The sequence below is a fragment of the Xiphophorus maculatus genome, chromosome 5 (assembly GCF_002775205.1).
Source record: "Xiphophorus maculatus strain JP 163 A chromosome 5, X_maculatus-5.0-male, whole genome shotgun sequence".
Taxonomy (NCBI): domain Eukaryota; kingdom Metazoa; phylum Chordata; class Actinopteri; order Cyprinodontiformes; family Poeciliidae; genus Xiphophorus; species Xiphophorus maculatus.
Genome location: NC_036447.1, coordinates 8,660,193 through 8,675,205, shown reverse-complemented (window position 1 = coordinate 8,675,205; position 15,013 = coordinate 8,660,193). Strand labels below are relative to the sequence as shown.

At 38.0% G+C, this 15,013-nt stretch overlaps 1 protein-coding gene across 1 annotated transcript in view; it reads left to right on the top strand.

Annotated features, from left to right (window-relative positions):
- The first annotated feature begins 418 nt into the window (after positions 1 to 418).
- The window catches only part of LOC102230362 (myosin-9-like), a 39,335-nt gene continuing 24,740 nt past the window's right edge, over positions 419 to 15,013 (top strand). Inside the window, exons 1-11 of the mRNA XM_023333541.1 lie at positions 419 to 565; positions 4,784 to 4,974; positions 6,542 to 6,682; positions 6,760 to 6,916; positions 8,142 to 8,169; positions 9,892 to 9,985; positions 10,423 to 10,443; positions 12,054 to 12,146; positions 13,397 to 13,460; positions 13,596 to 13,694; positions 14,567 to 14,710. Coding sequence (XP_023189309.1) covers positions 4,789 to 4,974; positions 6,542 to 6,682; positions 6,760 to 6,916; positions 8,142 to 8,169; positions 9,892 to 9,985; positions 10,423 to 10,443; positions 12,054 to 12,146; positions 13,397 to 13,460; positions 13,596 to 13,694; positions 14,567 to 14,710 — 1,027 coding nt within the window. The 5' untranslated portion in view covers positions 419 to 565; positions 4,784 to 4,788. The remainder of the gene's footprint in view (positions 566 to 4,783; positions 4,975 to 6,541; positions 6,683 to 6,759; positions 6,917 to 8,141; positions 8,170 to 9,891; positions 9,986 to 10,422; positions 10,444 to 12,053; positions 12,147 to 13,396; positions 13,461 to 13,595; positions 13,695 to 14,566; positions 14,711 to 15,013) is intronic.

Genomic DNA, 15,013 nt, shown 5'->3' with positions numbered 1-15,013 from the left:
TGTATACTGCAAATTACATAAGTGTAGTATTTAATTTTAAGACATGTTGAATGGAGATAAAGGTATTTATTAATATTTAAACTGTTTATTAATGAGTTTTATGAATATATTCTGGCACAACAGGCCCTGGATCTGGATATGACCCAAAATGTAAATTAATTTGATCTATAACGCACCAAAACAAAACGCGTGAAAAGAGATTTTTGACATAACCTGAACCATCTTTCTTCTGAAATTGCATACAGATTGTGCGTTTGGATTTAAACCTTTCGCAGCAGCGATTTTGAGAAGTCCCGTTTTTTTTTGTTTTTTTTTAACCAGGCGCTCCTGAACGCACCATGCGCAGCAGCGAGCTGTGGCTGGGGAAGTGGGCGGGGACTTTTGGTCACCTGAGAAAAATAAAACAGCGCAGCTGAGATCCTGTTCGGCCCCATCCTGTCCGAACCAGCACTGTGAGCGGCGAGCCGACAAACTGCACCTCATCCCGGGGAGGAGAATCAGCGACACGCCGCAGGGTGGAGCGGGACCGACACGGACACACAGCTTACCTGCTGCTGAAAACAAGGTCGGCTCTTTTATTTACTTATATTTTGCTTCCAAAATGCACGAAAAAGTAGCTCATCTTAACTGTATGAAGTATGTAGGGCTCATTTTAAGCTATTAATTAATTTAAAAATAGAATCAAAGCTTTAAATCGGTTTAGTTTTGCTGACGAGAGGTCAGTTTCGCACCTGGATCAGGTGTTCCTGAACACCTTTTTACTAAGTTACTCATAATCTGTACAAGCTTACTTATTAATAATTTATTAAGCACGAAAGATTCTCGTGTATGAAGTTAAAATGTTGCTTGTAGCAGAAAATATGTAAAATGACACCAGAAGCAGCAGGAAAGTACAAACCCAAATGTAAAGTGTTCAGAGTGCCTGTAATTACTGCAGGTGTAGTTTGTGTTGCTGCAGCAGCTGCAGCAGCAGCTGCAGCAGCAGCAGCAGCAGCAGCAGCACACCCAGCTGTTCAACAGCTCCAGGCTACAGATTTGGTTTGCACACACACAAAAGAGGCGACGTGTCGGCCTGTCAGGAGTTGCATATGTGAGGTTTCCTCAGCTGGGTGAGGCTTTTAAACAGAGATGTGATCAACCTGATGGCAGCCTTCCTCTTTTTGCTTTGGCTCAAACAACCAGCTGTTTGGTTTTTATTAAAAATATGCCCTACTTCCTGAATCCACCTGTCCCGCTCTACGTAAAACCAGAACATCTAAAAGAAAATCTACAGTACTCTCATCGTGTTAATCAGATTTATTGTGATGAATCAATGAACTTTGCAGGACTTAAAATGGCTGTTTGCTGAAAGAACGACACAATCGGAGTCAAAACTGTAGAAAAAATATAAACATTTTGCATTTTAGATAAAAATAAAACCAGTTTTTACATTTGTTTTACCCAAAACTCAAGTGGCAGTTTTAACTCCACCTGGTTCATAACTCTTAAGCATTTTTCAATGAATTATTAATTTAATTATCTAAAAATGATCAATAAACCGGCCAAACGCTGCACTAAGTCGAGCAGAATTGCCTGAACTTTTCACAAATTGATGTCAAAAGTATTTTTTTTTGCTGTAGATGTATCCTTTGCTGCACTGAAAGGAATGCTATGTTGTTGCATTTTAGGCAATAAAATGTTTTCTTATTTAAAAATGAATTGTTTTTGCATCTTTTTGTGTATTTCTAATATATATAAGAAAGTATTTAATGAAAATTCAGCAGAATGTGGCAATTCTTTATGCGATTAATCGCCAGAATACTCGATTTGTCGTCAAAATAATATCAATTAATCGGCTGACTGAATGTTTAACTGTCAGAACAATCGATTTATCGATGAGTAAATCAATAATTAGTTGCTGCAGGTGGCAGGGCTCGTGCTCGGGGCCTTAGCCTGGATAAAGCTCGGATTGACAGGCAGCCAGGTGATGATGCTGAACACAAAAGATTAAACTGTGCAGTTGGACTGCATGCAGATAAATTACTGCAGAAGCTTGAGCTGAAGCACAGAGGCGGTTTGTGCAACTTCCTCCAGAAGTTGCCCCATGGGTGGCTCTGAAAGTGAAGCCGCAAACGCATGACTGCAGCTCAGAGAATATGCAGAAGCAGCCGCAGCAGCAGCTAGCGTAGCATTTCGTCTGTCCTGTGGCAGCGCTGCTCCTCTTCAGCAGTCTGAGCTCATAATGCACTTAGGAGAGACCCAGGTGACACCTTGAGTGCTTATCCCTTCATCCCTCACTCGATAAACAAGCACACACTCAGGAGATCGCTCTGATCCCCCCCCCCCCACACACACACACACACAATCCGTCTTTCATCTCTCTGATCGTCGACTCTAGAACAAGCAGCTCATCTAAATGCGTTTTAACGAAGCTCACGTCTTTTTCTGTCAACATCTCGGCTCTGGACGTTCTCATCTTTTCCTTCTCTTCAGGGTCAGGATGTGATATTTCTCTCTGTCCAGACTTGTACCAACATTCCTCCCCTCAAAGCATCACTTCCTTCAGGAATCTAACAGATTTCGCAAACACCCCAGTCCTCTTCGAATTAAACAAAATTGGTGTCAGACGTTTATAAATGTTTCCAGATGCCTTTAGAGGTCATCAGGCGTCAACCAGCGGCCGCCGTATTTTACAAAATCAATCAAATTTGGTTTCAATCAACCACTGTGTTAATAATATTTAACTCCATAAACTTATCACAATTCATTTAAATAAACGTTCTTGTTTTGTGCATGTGAAGAGATGAGGGGCAGGTTGACCTCTGGTGACCTCAGGAAACATTTTTAAAAGATAATCTGAAATTGTAGCAGGTTTGTCACTACAAATTTTTTTTCTGGATGATAAATTATTCCAAAGGTTATTGCGATAAATGATAACATTTTGAGACCATTTTCAAGTAATAATAAAGAACACATTCTCAAAGATCAATAAACTTTAAATTCTAATATACTTTTAACTAGAAAACATTTAAAATATTAAATAAAACAGAAGTGGAGACAGAAAACCTTTCATCCAGTCTTTGAGAAAAAACCCCATAAATGATTCAAATGGAAATTATTGATCTTGTTTTAATTTATCATACAATTAATTGATTTGTTTATTGCGACAGGCCAAGTAACAACACAAACAAAACATTTGTTTGATTGACGCCATATTTAGTTTGCTTTTGTAAATGTGGATTGGTTGGTTGACCTTTGACCTGTGGAAACATTATCTCTAAAATGATAGACACACAAACAAAAAATGTTGTACAAATGTAGCACAGTCGATTGAAACCATATTGAATTTTTTTGGTAAGTGTGGATTGCCTGGCTGACCTTTGACCTCTGGAAATATTGTCTGGGATTCACACAGACCGGCCAGAGAGACACCGGATGATTTAAAAAGAAAATATATCTTAATTTGTTACAAAACGTCATAAAATGTTTCAAAATTGATAGAGGTTGGCAAAACAGACTTCTACTCAGGTCGACCTCTGGTGACCTCTGGAAACTCACCAGGTCGACCTCTGGTGACCTCTGGAAACCTTTTTTTTTTAAGCTTAAAAATTGTAACAACAAAAAACTATTTTTTGGTGCACAAATGTAGCACAGTTGATTGAAACCATATTTGTTTTTTCTTTTTTTTTGTAAACATGGATTTCCAAAGATTGTGGCTTTGACCCACATCAAGGGTCAAGCTGGTTGACCCCCGATGACCTCTGGAAACATTAATATCTTTAAATGACTAATTCATATAAGTAACATAGAAAATGACAAGATCAGGCAGCTGACCTGTACTCTCACTGATGAGGCATTTTCAGACGGCTGTCCCTTAGTAGGGAGTTGGCCTCGTTTAAAAAAATTATTTTTGTAAATTGTTTTGTGGGTTCAGGGTAAAGAGGCATAAATGACAGAGGAGACAAAATGAACGTCAAGCAGCTGTTGCAGCAGCGACGTGTCTGGACCGGCGCTGTTCGGAAAAAACAAAAGCCTGTTATTCAAAGTTCAGACTTGGGATGATGCAGAGCAGCATAACGGTTTCTGATAGCTGCAACTCAAACCCGTCAGCCGTTTTTCTTTTTTGACTGGAAGGTTTTTTAAAAATGTATCTTCATGTTGCAGCATGCGACATTCCTTCTGCTGCATTGCTAATAAACGAGCTGCACTCGTTTATGCTGCGTTTCAGTCGCACACAAAACTGGGAAATTCTGTTTTGAGGGCGAGAAATTTAATATTTTAGTGTGAAATATTCAGCAGATGTTTTTTTTCTTGCTATTTGGATTACTTTTCTCACATTTAGCAAACTTTCGTAACATTTAATATGTAAATGTTTTTAAAAAAACTGTTTGCACACAATTTTAGCAAATATAAAATTGAATAATCTAAAAAGTACATTTGAATAAATCTAAAAATTGAACATAAATATTGATATACATTTGAAAATTAAATCTTAATATTAAATTTGAATAAACCTAAATGTGAATATTCAATCTAATTGTTAAATCTGAATTTGCTTATTAAACCTAAATGTTAAATGAATAATGCATCTAGATGTTGAATTTGAATAATCTAGATGTTAAATCTAAAAATTCAATGTACATATTGAATATTAAATATGCTATATTGAATTACTGGAGTATGAAAACTAAAGTAAAATCAAAATTCTAAATATTAAACCTGAATATAAAATTTGCTGAATGATTTCTTAACCCATTTTCTTGAATTAATCTGTAAACTGTTTATTTAATCTCCTGTTTTGCAGCCACCATGACGGACGCAGACAAGTTCCTGTACGGGGACCGGAGCGGCATCAACGACCCGCTGGCCCAGGCCGACTGGGCCTCCAAGAAGCTGGTGTGGATTCCCAGCGAGAAGCAGGGATATGAGGCCGGGTCGCTGAAGGAGGAGAAGGGCGACGAGTGTGTGGTGGAGCTGTCCGACTCTGGCAAGAAGGTGAAGGTCCAACGAGTTGGGAAATAAACTCCAATTAAAAATATTCGCCTTAATCGATTCAAACGAGATGAAAACTTTCCCAAACCTGCAGTATGTAACTTCTGTAGATATTCGTTGAAACTGTCACCATGTTGTGACCGTTTGTTATGAGACAGATGAAATTGAGTGAACTAGAAACAACCAATCAGAGCCAGGGGGCGGGTCTTAGCGCTGTCAATCGCAATCTGTGCGTTCAGTCTAGTTAGCGTCGCCACCCATGACCTCACATAAATGGTTAACCTGTAAGTTGTTTCTCCCTGTTAGCACATTTAGCAGCCAATACATGAGGTTGACTGACAGCGCTAAGACCCGCCTCCTCGCTCTGATTGGTTGTTTTTGGTCAGAAACGTTGCGTTTCTTCAGACAGCGATAGCAGCTCGGGGACAAAGTGAAGGGGATCAATATTTTTCATAGATTATGTCATATTTTACTGTCAGTTTTAACAAATATGTAAGAAGCATATTTTTTATAAAAGTTGCCTTCTGCAGCTTTAAACGATAAGAATCTCTGTCAAATTTTAACATGAAGTGCAGCTTTCTGCACAGCAACAGTTTTTCTGCAGGTGCTTTTGATATAATAAAGGAGTTTTGTTGAAAAATATATTTTAATTTAATGAATAACTGTAATGTGAGATGGAGATTATTCAGTGTGATGCTAGCAGTAATAAAATAACCAGGATGCAGAGGAGGTTAACGTTACCTGAGGAGAATCCAAGCTCAAAAAAATGTCAAAAAAAGTTCAAATTAAAAAATGCCTCATTTATCCCGGAGGGAAATTAAATGTTGTTGCAACTCGTATGAATTCAAATTCTTCAGAGTATGCAGATAGTGATGCAGTTGGAAAGAAAGATCTCCTGTAGCAGTCAGCATTGGAGTGAATCTGAAGAAGCCTCTGACTAAAGATGAAGAGAACGGTCCGGGTTGTCCATAATTTTCTCAATTTTTATTGAGAATCCTTCTTTGCATTATCATCTCCAGAGGTTTCGTAGAAATCGGTTGATGATCTGTTTGGTGATTTTGGAGGCTTATCCCAAAATTAACTTTTAATCACTTTTGTTGTGGTTAAAATTGGCCATAGAAGTATCGTCTTTTTTGTGAGATATAAACAAGTTTTGGAGCCCTATTTCTACGCCATCTTGTACATATTCTAAAAAAAAAAACGTAGTCATGGAAATGCGTCACGTTACTTTAACCCAGGGGTGGGCAGTCCTGGTCCTCGAGGGCCGGTGTCCTGCAACTCTTGCATGTCTCCCTGGTCCAACACACTTGAATCCAGCAGCTGAATCACCTCCCAAGTGCAGTCAGGTTCTCCAGAGTCCTGCTAATGACCTCATTATTTGACTCAGGTGTGTTGAAGTGGAGATGCATCTAAAAGTTGCAGGAGATCGGCCCTCGAGGCCTGGAGTTGCCCACCCCTGCTAACCAATAAGTGGAATCGTTGAGCAAGCAGCTTGTTGAATCCAAGTAATCGACTGATTCCCATCCCTAATGTCACAGCAGTCGGTAACGCTCATCTCTGTGAATCTCAGGTGAAGGTGAACAAGGACGACATCCAGAAAATGAACCCGCCCAAGTTCAGCAAGGTGGAGGACATGGCGGAGCTCACCTGCCTGAACGAGGCCTCCGTCCTGCACAACCTCAAGGAGAGATACTACTCGGGACTCATCTACGTGAGTGGGGAACGGTCTGCGGGGATTGTTCTGCAGCTTCCGGTTTCACTCTAAACATCACTTCCTGTCTCCCACAGACGTACTCGGGTCTCTTCTGCGTGGTGATCAACCCGTACAAGAACCTGCCCATCTACAGTGAGGAGATCGTCAACATGTACAAGGGCAAGAAGAGGCACGAGATGCCGCCACACATCTACGCCATCACCGACACGGCCTACAGGAGCATGATGCAGGGTGAGCGTCTTACTGAGCAGGATGTGAACGATTATTGGTTCCTGATGTTCAACACACACAGAGGTTCACTCAGAAAACACAATAAATCAATTAATCACATGATGAATTAAAACAAGCTCAATTTATCGTTTTTCTCTTTAATCTCTTTCTACCAAAAAATGGATGACGAAAGTCTTTGGATATTTAAAATGTCTTCCAGTTTCAGTGATGAATGTTTGTTAGAATTTAAAGTTTATTGATAAAATGTTAGAGTAAGTTCACTGTAATGTTTCTCCAGATGCATTTGTATTTCTGTAGCTGCGTTTCCAATGACCATAAAACTGTGCAAATTGAAATTATGAAAATAAATTTGCATAATGGAAACATGGTAATTAAAAAATAAAATGAAATAATCGGCTGGGATGAGGTCGTTTTTCAGCCGTATCAAAATGGATGTATTTCGCAAAGCTACCATGGAAACACTTTTCGGATCAGCCTGAGTCATGTGATCAACATCTGGTGTTACTACAGAAAAAAACCACGAAGACGACGACAGGAAGTGATCTTTTCTGTAGTTTTTTTTTTTTTTTTTTCTTTTCCCAAGACAACCTGGCGCTGCTCCATCAGAGTGCAGTTGATCAAAAATAAAAGATTTGGGTCATTTGAACTTGTTGAATCCATAACTCTTTTCTAAAATTGCAGACTACAATTTCTCTAAAACGCCGCATATGTAGCCAGTCCTACAAGCGGTTTGTCGCTCCAATGCCTGAATAAGACACCGACATTTCCTCTGATGGCTGATGGATGAACGCTAGCGCGGTGGCTGAAAAATTAATACATCTAATATAACTGTTTACATCCGTCTCTGCCAAGATTTTTATTGAACAAGATTATTAATGTGTGATTTTTAAGTAAATTTCTTATTGAATGAAAACACCGCAATTGCGAAGTCGGTTTTTTTTTTTACATTAGCAGAATTGACAAGGATTTGCACACATTTGTAATGCAAACGCAGCTTTTTGTGACTGGGGAGCTAAAGCTAGCGCCGCCGCTGCCAAGGAACGCCTGCACAGCTGGAAGTTTTCCTGCTTCAATGAGCAGTAATTATTAAACTACAATGTCTGTTTGTTGGCACTTGGCAGAAGCTGCAGACTTGTACAATCCTGCACTTTGTTGCTGCTTGTTAACTTGGCTTTGCATCAAGTTTTGTATATTTTTTTTAACCCATTATTCTTTTTCCTAACAGATCGAGAGGATCAGTCCATCCTTTGCACGTAGGTGTCTTTGAATCTTCTGATTTTACTTTATTTTTGTAAAACTTATAACATAAGACTAGTGTTTAAAAAAGAACCTTTTCTGCAAAAATCTTAAATTTTACAAATTTTTAATTTTGTTAATTTCTAGTGCAAATATCTCAGTACTTGACATAAGGCAAAACTAAATTACAAGTAACTTTTAGCAAGAAATACTGATGAAATAATTCCAGTTCTATTGGCAGATTATTTCACTTATGATATTGGAAAAAAGTCTTGTTATAAGTGAAATAATCTGCCAATAGAACTTGTACTTCTTTCATCATTATTAAGGAGTTATTGACTTAAAGCAAACTTCGTTATCTTGCTGAAACGTTGCATATAAGGTAGTTTTGTCTTATTTCAAGTGTACTAAGATATTTGCACTAGAAATGGACAAAAGATACTTGGAAAGATTTTGTTTTTGCAGTGTACAGACATGAATTTAGCTTTTGTTTGTGGTTGAGACTAGATTCTCTAGATTCAGTGGTTGGTATTAGTTCAGTAACCCTAAAGGACCAAAACCTGTAAAAGAAAAAGGGTTTTTTTGCAACATTCTTACCATTTAAATCCTTCATAATACGGTAATTTTTAAGAGCATTCCAGTTTTGCCCTTTCCCCTCCTGTTGCTGAAAAAAGCTCAGACATTTCCACTTGCAAAGAGACGATACATTTCTATTATGCGTTTGTTGAAAAATCTTTGTTTTTAAAACGATTTGCCTAATAAAAACCAACCCTTTGTTCTACACTTTACTTTGTAAAACGGATCTGGACCTTCGGTTATTGAGAAACTATTATTTGCTGGGGTCTTGGACTCTGAAGTTTTAAATAATTGGGTCTGATTTTACTCAATCGCTAGCATTTGTGACATATATAATGCAGCAAATCGATGCTATGAAATTTATGGAAATTGAACAATATAAACAACTTTGCCACTGTGAGGAGATGAGTATAAATCAAACAACATATCTATCTGCCAACAATAAAATGTCTTCAACATTTGTTGCAAATTTCAAAATAGGGCTGGACGATATGTTGATATGGCTGTAAAAACGTATCACGATGTAAGCGTTTCATATCAGCCTATCAATAATTATTGGCTCATTTTATGTTTTAAATATCTGAAATGCTGCCAAACTGGATGTATGACTTGTCCTTTTTTTAAAAAACGGCTTTCGCTTCACGCTGTTTTTTATTTTTAGCCAGTTATGAGGCACAGTCACAAAACATGAAACTACTGCGGGGCAAGTTACTCAACAGGTTGCTAGGTAACCAAAGAGTGAGTGAGTTGCTAGGTAACCAGAGAGTGAGTTAATTGATTCCACCAACTTTGCCCAGTTGGCCTTGAGAGGTTGAGCAGCTAAAGCCTTTCCTGTGCCTACATCTCCCAGAATGCTGTGCGGTTCTGGATCAGAGTTCAGTGAAATTATTGAATGTTCTGTCAGACATGTTATCTTTTGATATTGATCGTAACATATTGATTTATTGTCCAGTTCTAAGTAAAAACTGAACTTTCAAAGCAGTTTGTGAATCAAGTTTAACAATATCAATAAAAGCATCTCATGTTTGGTGATGATTAATATTACAAGTTCTTGTTTCTAGATTTCCATAAACTCTTGTATCTTTTCATTTAACTTTCTTGGTGGCTATTTTAATGCATTTGGGGTGTGACTACTTATAAATAATTGCATTTGTTTTCTGCAGTGGCGAGTCGGGAGCTGGGAAAACGGAGAATACAAAGAAGGTCATTCAGTATCTTGCGCATGTTGCTTCATCCTCAAAGTTCAAGAAGGACCAGGTTGGTTTGAAACCCAGACATCTCTGGTTTTTTTTATTTTTTAATGTTTTGTTCTAACAGTGGGAGATAAGTGAGAGTGGAAAAGCCCCAGTTCTCCAGCTCATCAGCTTCCTGATCTTTCCACAATCTTGTGTTTGATAGATTTCCATTTTAGTCCAGTTCCGTGAAGGTATGCATCTTAACGAGCTGTTGGGCGACGGTGGTGCATTCCTGTCTCAGGCCCCGACACGCCTGTGACTGAACCGAAGCAGAATGCTCATCTTGATACACGCATCCATGAGCTACTTACTCTACATTAGGATGTTTGACAAGACCTGACATGAAACGTTTCATAAATCATTTTGCCATCAGCCATTTGCTGCCGCCAGGTTTCCTGTGATGTAATATCTGACCTACAATGTGTTTCTAAAGTGTTGAATTTTCTTTCTTCCCTCCAGGCCGGTGCTGTGTTGTCCCATGTGAGTTGATCTCTCTGGCTCTATTTGTGTCCATACTAACAAAAAAAATCCTCTGCCCTTGACTTTGTCATGAAAGCAGATCAGATTGTCATTCAGACATTTTATTTTTGTTGGATTTTTAGTCTAATCAGTGAAAAATCTAACTTTCTGCTGGTGAAAAACTCATGTTTGCTGTGTTTGTACAGAAAGGGAAGTATGTGACACGCAGTTCCTTGTAAAACCACGACCTGTCAGTGGTGCACACTGCAAAACCACAAAATTACCAAGTATTTTTGGTCTAGCTTTTAGTGTAAATATTTTATTACAGTTGAAATAACACAAACTGGCTTACAAGTAACTTTTCAGCAAGATATAGGAGCTTGTTTTAAGTCAAAAATCCCTTAATATTAATAAAAACATACGAGACCTTAGGCCTGTCATGATAAACTTTACTGGATGATAAATTGTTTCAGAAGTTATTACGATAAACAATGATCTTGTTTTTGAGACCATTTTCGAGTAATATAATGATGCAAGAAGAACACATCCTCAAAGATCAATAAACTTCTAATAAGCATTTTAAACTAGAAGACATTTCAAATCTCATATCAATAAACAAAACTGAAATGTTAAAATAAATTATGAAGTCACTGTAAACAAAGTTTTCCTTTAAAGGCTAGTTGAAACCGCACTAAAGCCTTTTGTCCAGTTTTTGGTATAAAGAGAAAAGTGAAACGATAAATCATGCAAATGGAAGTTTAGCTTGCTTTTAATTTATCATGCAATTAATTGATTTATTGTGACAGGTCTACTAGTTTTACTGGCAGATTATTTTACTTATAACGAGATATTTTTACCATTTCATAAGTGAACTAATCTGAACTTTTTCATCAATATTAAGGAATTATTGGCTCTAGACAAGCTAATATTTCTTTGCACTGGAAAAGTTTATTTCAGGTGTACAAAGATGCAGAGCTAGAAACTAGATTAAAAATACTTAGTAAGATTTTGTTTTTGCATTAAGCAGCTGTGTTTTTTTAAGCCCTCAAAGTTTTTTTTTTTCTAAAGCATAAATGAATTTGCTTTTTATTTAAAGTGCTAACATTTATTTAGCATTGCTGCCTGTGTGGCTGGGTTGCTCCAGTTTCTCGCTCTACATTTAGCTGGCTTACCCACCAAACAGAAACCAAGCTGAACCGTAGAGCAGCTCAGGTTTCTCACTCCACCCAGCAGCTATTCTCATTCAGTCTGTTTTTGTCATTTTGTACTGTTGTTTTGCATTATGCGAAGTCATCTGTGCTAACCTGGTTGTGGCGTCGCCTGTGCTGTGTGTGCCTGCATGGAAAGGGTCGGCTTCACAGGGACTTGAAGCTTGAGCGGGCTTGCTGTTCTGCGGGAATGTACTGCATGCAGGAATGTGCAGGATCTGTATTATTGCGTGTGCCTGCGTGTGCTTTGTTGGGCAATAACATTGCCTGAGGTCTTTCTTTTGAAAGTGAACAAGAAATCAGTTACAGGAAAAGTCCTCTTGATGTATTTTTCACAATAAAGGATGTGCAGCTTTGCAGAGTTTGAGCTTCTCCTGCTCAAGTTGAGACAAAACGAGTCCAATTCTGTCTCTTTTCCATTAGGGGGAGCTGGAGAAGCAGCTGCTGCAGGCCAACCCCATCCTGGAGGCTTTCGGCAACGCAAAGACTGTCAAGAACGACAACTCCTCTAGATTCGTAAGCATGACCTGAAGGCTGCTAAATCAGTTTGCTGCCATTTTAACTACTTTTACCTCCAAGTTATAAAAAGAAATGTGATGCAGCTGAACCAGTTCACCCTGAAAATGAACTAGTTCATACTGATTAACTGTAAATTAATTGATCACAGTTTACCACTTATAAACTCAACTAAAGTCACAATCACTGTATGAACTAATTCTTGTTTGTTGATTTATCTCCACATTTTAAAAGTAAAAAAAAAATCTCAAACATTGGACACAGATTATTCGCAGGGTTTAGTTGTGTAAAAACTCAAAACCTTCTAAAAACATTAATAAATGTCTGCTTCAGTTCTTTGCAACAGCAAATATACCTTATGAACCATCTTTGTATTTCCGCAGAAACTAATATCTAGTCTTATTTCAGCCAATCAGCACCAAGGAAAATAAATGGTGCTCCTGAATTGGGTACTTTGAAAACGCCAGCCAACAGCGTGTGAAGTAGCATTGTACTGAGGAATTTCAGCTTTCAGCTGCATTTTGTTTGAGTATTTTAATACATGCTGCAAAAAACCAAATGAGGTCATTTTCTTCAAACGATTTAGTTGAATTTCACAGAAAAATCTCCTAAAACCATTTTCATATTTATACAGTTTTAGACATTTTTCAGTGAGACTACATTTAATTGTGGCTGCTCTTAATCTTTGCTTGTAAACTTAACATCTGTACATAACCATATGTTGATGAAAGAGCAAAGTTAAAGTGACTGAACACATTAGAGATGTGGTTTCAGTCTCAGCCTTGCCAGCAGCAGGCTCAGCAAAGTATCAACAAAACCCAAATGCTGAAACATGTTGCAATAATTTAAAGGTTTTAATGGTTGGTTTATTAAATCTCTAGCTGATAAGTATAAAACAATTGTTAAATTATTTACTCATGTCCCACAAACACAGATGTGAGCATGCATAAAGATGCACATGGCTGTCACTAAGTCAAATCCACGTTTGTGCTCGTTTGAACCTTTTAACGCAAACAATCCTGGTCAAATCAACAAAATTGCAAGTGTTTGTTAATGAGACACATTTTATTTTAGTTATGTCTGTATTTATTGTGAGGAACCTGGGTTTTCAGACTTATTCCCCACTAGTGAGATGAAAATTATTTTTTTTTAACCTGTTTTTCTATACCATTGTATTTACTTTTGTTTGTTTGAGCACTGAATAAAAATCACAATGTTTGCATTTCTTGTTTTTCTTTTTTTGTGAAAAGGGAAAATTCATCAGAATCAACTTTGACGTCAACGGCTACATCGTTGGAGCCAACATAGAAACTTGTATCCTTTTCAGTGAGATTTGGATGGAAGGCTGGAGCAAGTTCACCATTTCTCTTATGTCTTGCTTAATGTACAGCAATGGTTTTCCGAAAAGTTACTGGTGCATACTGGTTTGTGCCTTAACTAAAACTTTAGATTTGCTGGAGAAGTCGCGAGCCATCAGACAAGCTAAAGAGGAGAGGGCCTTCCACATCTTCTACTACATGCTGACGGGAGCCGGAGACAAAATGCGATGTGAGGACTTGGTCGTCAGAGCAGGAGTGCAATAAAATGAAGAGGAAGTTTCAAAATAACTGTTACATAAATGTGCTACTCATGAGATCAAGACTCTGAGGAAATAGTTACAGGCAAAAGAATTAAGATTCTGGTTGCATTTTAATTTAAGGTGCTTCATTGAACAGGTTGGGGTCTATGGGCTGTGCAAAAAAATAATGTTTTTGGGGGATTTTTTGCACACAATTAGATTAAAGTCTGATCAGTTCTGCCTAGTTTGAGCTGTTTTAGTTCCTCTTGTCACTTTAAATCCAATGTTTACATTCACTCATGAAAATAGCTGCAAACAGATGCTCAATTATGCAACAGTACATCTTTGAAAAGCAGAAGTAGAGCCTCCTGCTCAACCAACAAGAATGCAGCAAGTGAATAGTGAGTCGACAACAAAACGCTTGACTTTTCCAGTAGCCATTGTATAACTTTAAAACCAGCTGACCGAACGTGCTAAGACTCCAATAGGTGATGTGGACTGAGGTTGCTAGGTAACGGCCCTGTGGAAGGTTTTTGAAACGGTGCACTTTCCAGACGCCAGAAAACAGCTGGGCTGTGTTTAGAAGCAGTTGAGACCCAAAAATAAGCATAGAAATGTGTAATTTTTCATCGTAGATCCCCTTTAGGTATTTGTATTGAAATAATGCTGCAGTTAGCAGCAAATTGTGTGACGTAACCCTTCTATGCAAGCTGTGCTGCACTTTCAAAAGGCTAAGTCTCCAGATTTATAAGTCTAGAAGGTGAATCATGTCTGTTTTTTGGACTAGGAATATAGTCGCTCGATTCCTTTTTCACTTAATAAAAGTGAGATGAGCTGATGTTTATCTTTGCTCCCTTTGCAGCTGATTTGTGTCTGGAGGATTACAGCAAGTACCGTTTCCTGTCCAACGGAAAAGTGACCATCCCGGGGCAGACGGACAAGGAATTGTTTGTCGAAACCATGGAGGCCTTTAACATCATGAGCATCCCTGAAGAGGAAATTAATGGTACTTTCAGTAATTTTTATTATTTTTTACACTGACATTTCAATTAAAGTTGTCAGCTTTGAAAGTCTTTGCCTTTAACCCAACAGATTGTTTGACTTTATTGCAGAGGAGGGTAGAGTGACCAGAAATGTTACTGTAGTATGAGTTGCACTAATTCAACATTTTTCTTTTTTCTCAAGTTAAAGTGCAAAGTAGCTTCCCAAGAAATTAAGAGTAAAAGCTACTCAAGTTTGAGAAACTGATCATAAAATCTGATTCAATATTTTAAGATGTCATCAAAAAGATAAAACATAGAGCTATGTG